This window comes from Chiloscyllium plagiosum, chromosome 31 (assembly GCF_004010195.1).
Source record: "Chiloscyllium plagiosum isolate BGI_BamShark_2017 chromosome 31, ASM401019v2, whole genome shotgun sequence".
NCBI classification, from domain to species: Eukaryota; Metazoa; Chordata; class Chondrichthyes; order Orectolobiformes; family Hemiscylliidae; genus Chiloscyllium; species Chiloscyllium plagiosum.
Genome location: NC_057740.1, coordinates 22871673 through 22886043, shown reverse-complemented (window position 1 = coordinate 22886043; position 14371 = coordinate 22871673). Strand labels below are relative to the sequence as shown.

General features: G+C 41.3%; 1 protein-coding gene across 1 annotated transcript in view; it reads left to right on the top strand.

Annotated features, from left to right (window-relative positions):
* Positions 1-14371, top strand: part of LOC122565047 (transcription factor 12-like) — a 148845-nt gene that overhangs the window by 38402 nt on the left and 96072 nt on the right. Inside the window, exons 4-5 of the mRNA XM_043720678.1 lie at positions 11036-11115; positions 13288-13390. Coding sequence (XP_043576613.1) covers positions 11036-11115; positions 13288-13390 — 183 coding nt within the window. The remainder of the gene's footprint in view (positions 1-11035; positions 11116-13287; positions 13391-14371) is intronic.

Below are 14371 nucleotides of genomic sequence, written 5' to 3'. Positions count from 1 at the left end.
CAAGATAAGGGCCCGTGGTGTCCGAGGCAAGGTTCTAGCGTGGATAGAAGCCTTGCTGTCTGACAGAACATAGAATGCGGGGATGAAAGGGTCCTTCTCAGGGTGGCAGCCAGTAACAAGTAGTGTTCCACAAGGCTGGGTGTTGGAACCTCAACGTTTCACTTTTTACATTAATGATCTAGATGAAAGAACTGAGAGCGTTCTGGCTTTTTGTTTGCAGACAATACAAAGATAGGTAGAGGGATAGGTAGCATTGAGGAGGTGGGGCGGCTGCAGATGGATTTGGATAGGTAAGGAGAGTGGGCGAAGTGGCAGCTAGTACAACATGGAGAAGCCTGAGGTCCTACTTTGGTAGGAAGAATAGAGGCATGGATTATTTTCTAAATGGGGGGAAAATAATTCAATAGTCTGAAGGGCAAGGAAACTTGGGAGTTCTAGTCCAGGATTCTCTCAAGGTAAACTTGCAGGTTGAGTCAGTAGTTAGGAAGGCAAATGCAATGATGGCATTTATTTTGAGAGGACTTGAATATAAAAGCAGGGATGTACTTCTGAGGCTGTACAAGGCTCTGGTTAGACCACATTTTGAGTATTGTGCGCAGTTTTGGGCCCCGTATTTCAGGAAGAATGTACTGGCCTTGAAATGTATCCAGAGGAGGTTCACGAGAATGGTCCCAGGAGTGAAAAGCTTAACATATGAGGAATGTTTGAGGACTCTGAGTTTAAACTTGATTGAGTTTAGAAGGATGATAGGGGAATCTAATTCAAATTTACAGAATACTGAATGGCCTGGACCCAGTAGATTTTGGGAAGATGTTTCCATTGGTGGGAGAGGCTTGGACCTGAGGGCATAGCCTTAGCGTAAAGGGAAGACCTATTAGAATAGAGAGAAGGAGCAACTTCTTCAGGTAGACAGTGGAGAATCTATGGAATTTATTGGCAAGAAGGCTGTGGAGGCCAGGTCATTGAGTATGTTTAAGACTGAGATAGGTAGTAGAGTATCTAAGGTTATGGGGTGAAAGTGGGAGAATGGGGTTGAGAAACGTATCAGCCATGATTGAGTGGCAGAGCAGACTTGATAGGCTAATTTGACCTAATTTCTGTTCCTGTACCTTTTTATGGTCCCTTCGCCACCTCCTGAGATATTGATACTGCAAAGACTGTGGGCCTTGACATTATTCCCACAATAGACTTGAAGACTTATGCTACAGTACTAGCCCCAAGCTGTTCCATTAGTTATGTCACTTGACATCTATCTAGTCAAGTGAAAAATTACCCACAAAAAGCAGGACAAATCCAACCTGGCCAATTATCACCCCCTCAGTTTATTCTACATCTGCATAGTGCTGAGCGGTTGTTGACCACACTATAAAATTGTACTTGCAAAGGAATGACCACCTGACACTGAGTGAACCAAAACTGTGCTCTTGACCTCATTGCAGCCTTGTTCTAAACATGAACAAGAGATCTAAGTTTGCTCGCTGCACTGGAAGGTTTGTTTTCAGATGTTTTGTCACTATACTAGGTAACATCATCAGCAAGCCTTTGGTGAAGCATTGGTGTTAGTGACCCGCTTTGTATTTGTTTAGGTTTCCTTGGGTTGGTGGTCTCATTTCCTGTTCTTTTTCTCAGCATGGTAAATGGGGTCCATGTGTGTTTGTTGATAGACCTCTGGTTGGAATGCCAAGCTTCTAGGAATTCTTATGCATGACTCTGTTTGGCTTGTCCTAGGATGGATGTGTTGTCCCAGTCTAAGTGACATTCCTAGATGTCACAGTAGAGCAAACAGCCAATGGGGAACTTCAAACCAGCGTCTACAGGAAAACCACACATATGGACCAAACACTGAATTACAGAAGCAATCATCCCAACATCCACAAACAAAGCTGCATTAGCTTGTTTATTTCAACGAGTCACCACTCATTGCAGCACAGGAACCAAGAAGAGCAGAAGAAAATCACCCCTACAGCGTATTCAAAAGAATGGATACCCAATGAGCACAGTCCACCAATTTCTCAGTAATAAATCCAAAAGAGCAGACAAAATGTGTCCAGAAACCCTAGCCACTCTCCCCTATATCAAAGACATCTCTGAAATGACTGCCAGACTACTCAGACCCCTTGGCATCATGGTAGCCCACAAACCCACCAACACACTAAAACAGCAGCTAATGAACTTGAAAGACCCTGTACAGACAACAAGCAAAACTAATGTCATTTACAAAATACCTTGCAAGAACTGTAACAAACACAACATTGGACAAACAGGCAGAAAAGTAGCCACCAGGATACGTGAACATCAACTAGCCACAAAAGAGACATGATCCACTCTCTCACTAGTATGCTTACATGCAGATGAGGAAGGACACCACTTCGACTGGGACAACACACCCATCCTAGGACAAGCCAAACAGAGACACGCATGAGAATGTCTAAAAGCATGGCATTCTAACCAGAAGTCTATCAACAAACACATCGACTTAGACCCCCATTTACCACCCTCTGAGGGGAAGAAAAAAAAAGCATAAACTGACATCACAGCAAATGATATCACTAACCCAAGGAAACCTATACACATACCTACAAAGTAGGTCACTAACATCAGTGCTTCACTGGAGGCTCACTAAAGATGTTACCTAGTGTGGTGATGAAACGTCTGAAAATAAACCATCCAGCTCAACAAGCAAACTTGCATCCAATGCCTCAACCTGAGGTATAAACCTTCTCAAAACTTGCTGATGAGCAAGAGACGTGAATTCCTGAAGGGAGTGACTGACGGCCTTTGCCATCACCACATCATTCACCCAAACATAGCATTACGGAGCCCTTTCAAACCTGAAATTGGAAATAGAAAACTTTTCAATGCACAAGTCAGGAGCGTGATTGAATACTGTCCACTGAAGGAGTACAATTCCATCAATATTGAAAGCTTGACGCTATCTAAGGTAAAGCAACCAGCCTGACTGGTACTGCGTCCTCCACCTTCAACATTCACTCTGCACTCAATCGATGCATAGTAGAAGCTGTATACACTATGTAGTAGATGCAGTGCAGTAGCTCAGCAAGGCAGCTTTGACAGCACTATCCAAATCTGTGACCTCCCTAGAAGGACAATGGGAGCATTCAACTTCCCCTCCAAGCCACACACCAATCCTGGCTTGGAACTACAGAGGAACCTCTATTATCTGAATGAGATGGGCAGGCACTATTTCATTCTGATAATTGATTATTCGGTTAATTGATTCAATGCCTTCCCTTTGGAGCTTGGAGTTTTCTGTTAAGTCTGCTCCCTGTTCAGATGATAAGGCAGCAGCACACCATTGTTGGAAGCGTGTTCTTGATATAAAGTTTCTATCGGGACCTTGAGATCATCTTCGGATAATCTGATGTTCGGATAATCAAGGTTCCTCTGTATACCACTCTTCATTCTTTGGTTTAAAATTTTGGAACTCCCTTTCTAATGTGTGTTTGTTCCCGTGAGACTGCAGTGTCCAAGATGCAGCTCCATGCTACCTCCTTGAGGTTGATTTAGGTTCCTGTTCTGAGAAAAAGAACAGGAAATGAGACCACCTAAACAAATACAAAGCGGGTCACTAACACCAATGCTTCACCAAAGGCTTGCTGATGATGTTACCTAGTATAGTGACAAAACATCTGAAAACAAACCTTCCAGTGCAGCGAGCAAACTTAGATCTCTTGTTCATGTTTAGAACAAGGCTGCAATGAGGTCAAGAGCACAGTTTTGGTTCACTGTGTCAGGTGGTCATTCCTTTGCAAGTACAATTTTATAGTGTGGTCAACAACCGCTCAGCACTATGCAGATGTAGAATAAACTGAGGGGGTGATAATTGGCCAGGTTGGATTTGTCCTGCTTTTTGTGGGTAATTTTTCACTTGACTAGATAGATGTCAAGTGACATAACTAATGGAACAGCTTGGGGCTAGTACTGTAGCATAAGTCTTCAAGTCTATTGTGGGAATAATGTCAAGGCCCACAGTCTTTGCAGTATCAATATCTCAGGAGGTGGCGAAGGGACCATAAACTCTGAATAGGTTGATTTAGGAAATATCTTCACCTTGAGTTATTCTGGCCTTGCTAGTGATGCGTGCATTGATTTATTTTTTTTTTAAGTCACTGCTGACCATTGTTGCTTTGCCTTTAGAATTTAAATGTGTACTTTTACATATCAGCTGAGAATGAATTGGCAAATTTGACTATAGAACTTGTAAGTGCTCAAGATGAGCATCCATGTTAATACAATACTGTAGATCTAATGTTACTGTCAAGATTTTGAACGAGTGATTTTAAATGAAACCTTTAATCTGTAGACTGCACCACTATCCCCTGTTGATGTGGAGCCAAGTGTATCTGAATGCTCATGCATGTGCCAGTGTAGTTCGGCCATTTGGGTAATTTGTACAATTGTCATCAGCCAGGGACACCACTCATGTCTCATTCTAGACTTGTCTCCATTTTGATGTGTGTGCGCTCTGCCTAGTTGCAGTGTTGTTTTAGGTAGAGTTATTTTTGCAAACTTTAAAGTCCCTGGTGTTTTGTTATTAAGAAACTGTCACTGTCGAACATTCTTAAAAGATAAGTTAGCAGTGAAGAATTCTACTGTTGAAATGAAACTAGCAACCATTTCTAGGACTTGTGTGGAACGGAGTCATCCTTGTTACCAATTTTTCAGAAAAATATAGCACACTCTGTCATTTTACCTCTGGCTAGGGCCTTCGTGCAAAGATTAATACAAGAACAGCTATGTGATTATGGACGTAACTTAGCTTAGTTATAGCCAAGATTAGGTGCAGTGTAAAGCTTTCTGTTCTGTGACATGACCATTTGAATTAGCCTCCCGTTTGGAGCTCTTTCATATTTAGGCATGTTCCTGTGCTAGTTTTTGGGTCCTACGTTTGGAAACAGGACTTTCTAAACACTACTTTGACTTGATTCAGTCAGGAAGCCTGGGTTCAGGTCCTACTTGCTCCAGAAGTGTGTAGTAACACCTCTGAATAGGTTGATTTAGGAAATATCTTCACCTTGAGTTATTCTTCTGAAACCCAACATGAGGTATTTGTCAGAAAGATACCATAACTTACTAAACAGAACCACAAAGCAACTAGAATCTAACAGGTTACTGTATTAGCTTTTGAGTGTAAATAGTTAATGACGCTAGTTGCTAAACATTGAACCTGATAGTAATTTGTTGGTCCAGGAATGTGTCAAAGTGCAAAATGGGAAAAAAAGTTGTTTTTTTTTTAAAACTACTTTTTCCCAAATTATTCTCCATTTGCCAACTCTATGACCATTTCCCTATCAATATCTGTTTAAACTGTTAGTGTCCTTGTGGGTGGCATGGTCACTCAGTGGTTACCATTGCTGCCTCACAGCGGCAGGAACCTGAGCTTGATTCTAGCCTCTAGCAATTGTCTGTGGATTTTACATATCCTCCCCAAGTCTGTGTGGGTATCCTCTGGGTGCTCTGGTTTCCTCCCACAGTCCAAAGGTGTGCAGGTCAGGTGAATTGGCCATGCTAAAGTGCTCATCGTGTTGATGGATGTGTGGGTTAGGTGCATAAGTTAAGGGTAAATATAGAGTAATAGAGTAGGGGAATGGGTCTGGGTGGATTACTCTTCGGAGGGTTGGTGTGGACTTGTTGGGCCTAATGACCTGTTTCCGCACTGTAGGGATTCTATGATTCTACAATTCTCACTAATTGTCTTTCTGTCTATAGCTGTTAGCAATATGAAACTTAATTTATTATTGACAGCCATTTATTGGATTTCCTATTTACTATGACTGACCACTTTGCGATCGTAGGTTTAGGTTGTCTGTCTTTGCCTCATTTATGATTTCATTATAGCTTTAAAATATTGACTGACCTGAGCCTCAGTTAATGCTGCAAATTCAATATAACCATAATATGGTGGATCTTGCTGATTGTGTCACAGCTCTTGTGTAGAAATTATTCTTCCCCTTTAATCTGTATGCTGTTTGATGAAGCTTATACTGAGACATGCAGACAGTGCTTCGCTGTTTGGAGCACGGGTCTGTACAGGAACTTGGTGTTTGCAGGCATGTTTATTGAATTAAAATTTTAAATGGCACAGGTCTGGAAACCATTTCAAGGTTTTCTAATTTAATTTTAATATTTATTATCTTGGTGTGTACTTCCCATTGCATGCATACTCCTGTTAATTTACTCATGGCTACTTCTGAAATGTTCTTACTTGTGGAGTATCTTGTTTTGAAGATCCTGGTATCACTTGCTTTAACCCATTCATATTACAGGTCTGTCCATTTGAAAGCTGTAGGAGTTTTTGAATATCTGAATGCATAGTTGTCCAGTTTGCTGTATGGGACATGTGCAGCTCGATATGCAAGGCTTGTACATACAAATTTTATTCCAAGTGTGTAGCAGTCAGTCATGCTCTTGATGCTGTGTTATGTTCTCTGTACAGATAGGAACAGAAGTAGACCAAACAATGCCTTGAGCTTATTCCACCATTCAATGAGAGCATAGTTCGTCTGTGGCCTAACCCAATATATCTGCCTTTAGCTGAGGTCCCTCAATACCTTTGATTAACAAATATGTATCTATCACAAATTTAAAATTAATAACTGTTCCAGCATTCACTGCCATTTGTGGAAGAGTTCCAAACATTGTCGTCTCTTTTTTTTTTGTATATAGAAGTGCTTCCTAACATCTCTCTTGAATGGTCTGGCCCTAATTCTCAGACCATGCCCCCTCGTTCTAGAATTACCCACCAGTTTGTCTTTATCTACCCTGTCTTTTCCTGTTAATCTCTTGAAGATTCTGGTCAGATCACCCCTAAACCTTCTAAATTCTGGAGAAAATAGGCCTAATTTGTATAACAAAAACAAATTGCTAATAAAACTGCAGGTCCAGCAGTATCTGTGAGAAGAAAGCAAACTTTAATGTTTCAAGTCCAGTGATTCTTCATCAGAACTTGAAACTTTTAACTCCACAGTTGCTGCCAGACCTGAGTTTTGCCAGCAAATTCTGTTTGTTCCAGACCTGCAGCAACAAGGTTTTTTTTTTGTTTTATCCTAATTTGCATAATCTCTCCCGTAGACATGAAGTCCATTTATCATTCTTGTAAACATAGGTTCTGCTTTTTCTAAGATCAATATATCCTTTCTAAAGTGTGGTGTCCAGATCTACACTCAGTACTCCACATGTGTTCTAACCAGGGTTTTGTTTAACTGCAACATAATGCCTGCAGACTGACTGAACTCCAGTCCTCTAGATAGAAAGGCCAGCATTTAATTAGCTTTCTTTGATTATTTTCTGCAATAACATTTTTAACTCTAAGTTCAAATTTTCTTTTAAAAGCTGAAATGATGGCGGAGGATTTCATATCCTAGACTCTTTATTATAGTAAAGGACTAAGTGGTATTGACTAAACATTGTCATTTTAGACAACATGTGTTTTAAATGACAGCTACAAGGTACATTTTAATGTGTCCCTTTAAATTGATTTTCAGGTCTTCCTGATTCAGACCAAAATAATTCTTGGCTGTGGAAGGGTAACTTTACTTATTGAGCCCTGAAATTTTTAACTCACTGTTTTTTGCAGATGGGTTTTCCTGGAGACTCCTCACTCAAGCACAAGCTAAGCCATCCTTCCAGCCTCTAACTGGCTGCCACCTGCAGTTCCTATGAGATGAACCCTAGAAATATTTAACCTTTGACTGCTCCTCCACTGCATGATTATGCAATGTTGAGTAGACCAGGAATGGTAAAATTGTATTGCTGCCTATTTCAAAATGGGCAGAAAGCTCAACATGCATTGTGCTTAAACAAGAAATTTCGTGTCTACTTAGTGACCGTGGTGGTAGTGTTTAATTACTAATTAGGCAGCCAGGAAATTGAATGTTGATGCTATATACAGTACAACATGAGCGAGTTAGTTAATGTTTCTTCTGGTATCACTGGTGCCACATTGATCTTTGTCTGGTGGCTCTCTGGATAAATGACCAATATTCATAAAAGTGACTACTAGGAAGGCATCTTTTCTACCTGCTCTTGCTCTAGCTATAGCAACAACAACTTTTTAACATCATGAAATATCTCATATTTCAGGAACGCTAAACTGAAAAATGACACGACATTAGATCAGAAGACCTTCGTCAAAGAGATTTTAAACAGACCTTTTAAAGAGGATGAAGGAAGACTGTGGCCTTGGAAAAGCATAGCCAGTCAGACAGAATCGGAGGAGCAGGAGAGTAGACGTTTCGAGCACAAACTCTTCCTGATGAAGTGCTTATGCTCAAAACGTCGATTCTCCTGCTCAGATGCTGCCTGACCGGCTGCGCTTTTCCAGCGCCACACTCTTCGACTCTGATCTCCAGCATCTGCAGTCACCACTTCCTCCTTTTTAGAGTATGTAGAGACAGAGGAATGTATGGAATCTCTGGCTTGGGGCATAGGCAATTTGAGCAGTAGTGGAGTAATTAAACTCAGCGATGCATTAGAAACGTGCACATATTGGAAAAGATTGTAAGACTTTGTTACTTCATGAGGTACCATTATCCTTCCAATATTTAATTGAAGACAATTCTGCCTATAATTCTGGATGTCAAGAATGTAGCATTGTAAGTTAGCAATAGGAGTTGGAATTGAGCTGGCAGTAAGCTGGGCTTTCTGTCATTAGCATGTAGGTGAATATTCACACTGTCACCAAAGGGCAGTATGTGAATCTTTAAATAGGGAGGCAAGAGTAAATCCTTAAAGAGCACCAAAAGTATTGGTGTAGGATCAGGAAGAGAAGCCATTACAAGTGATTATATACTTACAACTAAGTAGATGAAAATAGAATTGAGAGCAGGTTCTAGCTAGCTGGTTGATTCTGGAGATGTGTTGGAAAAGAATGATGTGAGCCACATCAAAGACCATGGAATGGTAAAGCAGGAGATAGACAAATGTTTACCTTTTTATTTTAGTCACATTAGACATCATTTATCTTTAAGAACTATTTGAATAGTGTATGGTGGGGGTTGGTGAAGAATTTTCTTTAGAAACTCAAATAAAGCCCTTGAAGATGGCAGTGGGTTATTTGACTCCTGCGCAATGCTTTTTCTCATCTCATCTCTCAGGTAGCTCTCATTGCTGGGGTTCTAAGGATTGCTGAATTTTGTGGAATTCTAAATCTCTGGAAGGATGGGAGAAAATACTTGCTTAACAAGAGGCCATTCAAATATTTGAATGATTTCATGTTTATTGTAAGATTGAAAGTAAAATGATGTGTGTGTTATGTACTGATGGACATTCCCTATAATGGTTAAATTTTAAATTGCTTTGAATTTTCCTGAAGTAATTTATCATTTGCTTTTTATAAACCATCAAACTCCTACCTTAAACGAATCAGAATTTCATAGTTACTGACCGCTGGAAAAAACTACCACTCAGGCTCAGTTATTTTTACTGTTTGGTGACTCATTGTGCATATGGTTGTTATGACGGCCTCCATCTTTCTCCTTTTTTCCCTGCCACACCCTTGCATACCCCACACCCCTTACAAGCATGTGCTTGATCTCCATTTAACCTGTTGGCAGCTTGACTTAAATAAATTTTAACTTGGTTTGTGAGGGTCACACATGGTAGTTTTCAAATTTATTTTTCTTATCCTTTTGGCGTAAGAATTATTTTCAGTGTGTAGTTCACACTTCACAGACCATTCTGTCTCCTGACTTGGATACTACACATTCCATTTGCCTTTCTTTAGCAGGAGTTTACAATATCTAAGCAAATTTGGGAACTGTCATGTTCTGCAGTATTAGATCTATATAATTAGTATTGGGTTTAGGATAGTTTTTTTATTAGGTCTGTGTGGGGAAATATGGTATTATGTGCAAAAGGAGTATGCTTGGACTAACTTCTGAGTTTTAAAAAAAATTAACTGTTGTCTGACCCATTTATGATATGAAGAAATGTTTGAAGGCATTGGATAACTGCAACATTCTTGCAGTACTTGTGTTCCAGGACTTGCCACTATTCTGGTACAGCTACAAGGCTGCCATCAACCTGACTATGTAAAAAAATTGCCCAGGTATGCCCTGTCCATAAATAGGACAAATAAGCCCTTGCCAATTGTTGCTCTATCCGTCTGAATACCTTCTAATCAGAACTTGCATCTGGACAAGTGGGACTCAAACCGAAGTCTCCTAGCTCAGATAGTATCACTGTCCCAAGAGCTCCAATCCCCATCAGTAAAGTGATGGAAGATGTTCCCAATAGTGCTATGGAGCCACACTTGCTTGGCAATAACCTGCTCACTGATGCTCAGTTTTAAGTTCTGCTAGAGCCACTCAGCTTCCATTGACCAGAAACTAAACTAGCAATATAAATACTGTGACTAAGTATAAGCCAGACAGTTGGAGTCCTGCAGCAATCAATTCACCACTTTACTCCTCAAAGCTTGTTCCCCATCAACTAGCATAAGTTAGGAGTGTGATGGAATACTCTGTACTTGCCTGGCTGAGTGCAGCTCCGAAAACACTAAAAAAGCTTGACACTTCAAAGCAATCTATTTGATTGATTGTGATGTTGTGCCACTCATTTCATCCACCAGTGTTCAAAAGAAGCAAGGTGTGCTTTCTAGAAGATGCACTGCAGAAATTCACCAATGCTCCTTAGCCAGCTTCTTCCAAATCTATTACCATCTACAAGGACAAAGGTGACAAATATATGGGTACATCAATACTTGCAAGTTCTCCTCCAAGTCACACTCCATCAAACTTGGGAATATGTCACTTCTTTACTCTCACTGGGTTGAAGTCCTGAAGTCTGCAATGGTGTTGTGGGTCTACCTAACTCAAATGGACTGCAGCAAAAAGTGCCACCACTTTCTCTTAAGTATATCTAGGAACAGGCAAAAAGATGTTGGCCCAATTAGTGGTGCCAACATTCCATGAAAGAGAGATTTTTAAAATCAGAGCTTCTGTACATGGCTTTCCTTCAATATTTTAGTTTCATTTAAGAGTCATGCTTAACTGATTTTTGTTTTAACTCGTAGGTTTGGATGAGAGAACAGGTCCTGGTCCATGGGCAACAAGCACACAGAGTAGTAGTCCATCAACATATGAACAGCCCAGGGTAAGAATGAATTATTTTCCTTTCTTCAGCTTCTGTTAGTTCTGATTCAATATCTGATTTCCCATTTCATTTTCCATTTCTGTTGTCTTTTTCAAATGCGAAACAGATGACATCTTTGAGCCATATTGAGCTTAGACTACAGAATAACAATCCATTTAGTGCAGACTGTTGGTGTAATTTTTCTGGTGTCAGCTCTGGTAATATTAACTTTGTGTTATGCTGGTTATTTATTATTGCCTAGCGATTGTAGTGTATATGCACATTGATTGCTGACTGGCTCAAATTAGCAAGAAATGTAGTCGTTTCTAACATTTTGTCCCCCCCCCCCCCCCAGTTCCCTTCATTGGGAAATCAATTCTGACTTCTTTGTTGGTGTAGCAGCATTTTTGTTTTGGTTTTACAGCCTTAAAACCAAGGCTCTATCCAGTTTGTGATCACTACTCCTATATGTTAGTATTAGTTGCTGCCAGGACTGTGTATTCCAACTTGGCACTGTCCTACCTGTCCATCACTCTTCCTACCTATCCACTCCACCCTCCCCTCTGACCTATTACCATCACCCCCATCTGCATCTACCTATCACCTTCCCAGCTACCTCACCTCCACTCCCAGCCCGACGCATAGGCAGACGCGCATGGGCATAGACGCAGACAGAGACTTGCGCATGCACAGACGCGCGGGCACTTCACCTGCTCTTTGGATGCAGCCTGGCCTGCTGTGCTTTTCCAGCACTACACCTTTCCACTCTGATCTCCAGCAACTGCAGTCCTCACTTTCTCCAGTATCTCTGCCAGCCAATGGTTGCATGGTTTGCTGGCACTCACTCTCCAAGCTCCTGTATTAAATGTCACTTCAATGAAACGCATAGAATGATCAGTATCAGTGGGAAAAATTAACACTTCCTGTTCTCCTGCAATGTTAAGTAAAAGCAGGGTTCATCAACTACAGGTCATTCTGGTATAATGCACATGTTGTCAATGCGAATTGAATATAACACAATTGGTGAATTAGGGACAGCATTTGGATAATGCGATCTTTCTATGGATAGATTTTCTATAGCGCAAGTTGCGGAGGAACGCAGCTGCCACGTTACACCAGAACACCCTGTAGGCATGTTTATCAAATCTGAGGTAGCTCAATTTGTACATGTTTAGTTTGCATCTTGTGCATTGCTTAAAATATATCGGAATTTGGAAGTCGACGCTGATAACCCTTCCTAAGGCACGGTGGCTCAGTGGTTAGCACTGCTGCCTCACAGCACCAGGGTCCCAGGTTCAATTCCAGCCTCGGGTGAGTCTGTGGAGTTTTCACGTTCTCCCCCTGTCTGCGTGGGTTTCCTCCCACAATCCAAAGATGTGCAGGTCAGGTGAATTGGCCATGTTAAATTGCCCATAGTGTGAGGTGCATTAGCCAGAGGGAAATGGATCTGGTGGGCAGGTTACTCTTCGGAGGGTTGATGTGGACTTGTTGGGCCGAAGGGTCTGTTTCCACACTGTAAGGAATCTAATCTAATCTAATCTAATCTAATCTAATCTAATCTAATCTAATCTAATTTTGATCAATAGTTTTATAGTAATATTTTGAATGATCCATACCAGTGCTGTCAAAACTCAGTTTCAGCTCCGTTGCTGCCTTTGGGATTTTGGATCATAATATTCATTGTGGGAGCCCGATCTATAATTTGGGAATCTGCTCTATACATATGGTCTTTTCTGCTAGTCTTTGGGATATTTGTTCTTGCTGACACTTAGTTACAAATTAAGGTAATCTATTTTTTCCCGTCTAGGCAGACTGTGGAAAGCCCACAAAGCTTTTTTTTGAAGTTCTGAGCCAGATTTTGCCAACAAAATAATGGTGACAGAGCAGCACTTGACTTTATCAATGCACAAAATGCTTAGCACCACAGATCAAAGAAAAGAAGCCCTGTGAATTGTTAAATCTTTGTTTAATGCGATTCACTGTCGGTGCCATTATTCACTTGGGTCCCAGAAGCCCTGTTACACTTACTGTCAACTTGCACTCCCAGCAATGTATTGAGCAAAAATTTTAAAGCCTAAGTGTGGATAAGGAAGCCTAACAAAGAGGACATGGGCACGAATGTTCAACTCTTGGATTTAGTGCCCTCAATCTAAATCAATTATGTAGCTAAGCTGGTTTTGTTCTTATTTACAGGGCTATGGTGAAGGTTCCCACTATGGTGATCATGTATCCAATAGAGAGCTGTCATCACATGATGGCATATCATCATCATCTTTCATAAACCCTGGTCTTGTTGGTGAGTAGAATTTGTTTTTAATTGCTGAACCTTCTGAATCTCTTGCTTATAGCCATAATGCTGTTGATTGCGCTACCCCGAATCGTTAGCTCTACAATTGGCAGTAAGAACCAGGAAATATTCAAGTACAAGGGGTCCCCAATTAACAAATGTCCAAATTATAAATGCTTGGACTTAATCCCATACAGGGTATGTAATTTTTAAAGACCCAACATACAAATGCCTCTTGTACTTATGAGCTGCTGTTTTACATTATCCCGCATTGTTCCGACTTGCATACAAATTGACTTGCGAATGGATTGTAGAATGGAACCCATTCTCGACCTGAGGAGTGCCTGCAACTGACTTTTTTTTAGTGGAAAGTGACTGATGGGGGCATTGTTGAAAGGTTTCTGAATAAACCAACTACAGGGGAACCTCCTTTATCCGAACGTGGGCAGGCACTATTTCATTCGGATGATTGATTACTTGGTTAATCGATTAAATGCTTTTCTTCTGGGGCTCGGAGTTTTTCCAAGTCTGCTCCTTGTTCAGGAGACAGCAGCAGCACACTGCATACAAGGCCCTGCCCCCAACACCGCCGCAGCCCCCACCCCAGCCCGATGCCATCTGACACCTCCCCCAACCCCGTACAACACTGCCCCCACCTCCAACACCACTTCCTCGCCCCAACCCTGTGTAACACTACCTTCTCCCTCAACTCCGCCCCCAATCCTATTTAACACTGCCCCCAACCCCATCTAACACTCCGTCTGCCCAACCCCCGCAACCCGATACACATCCACCCCCTCTCCAGGGTAGCTGGACTGGACACCAACAACAAGACTGTTGCAGTTGCCTTTGCCACAGCCCCACACACAACTTTTTACTGCAACGTTTTGACTGGTTCCACGTTTGCCCTGTACAGGACAATGTTGGAGACATTATGTGGAAAACGGGGGTTTAGGTCCACCCCAATGTAGAACTCCAGGAAAAGTGTGG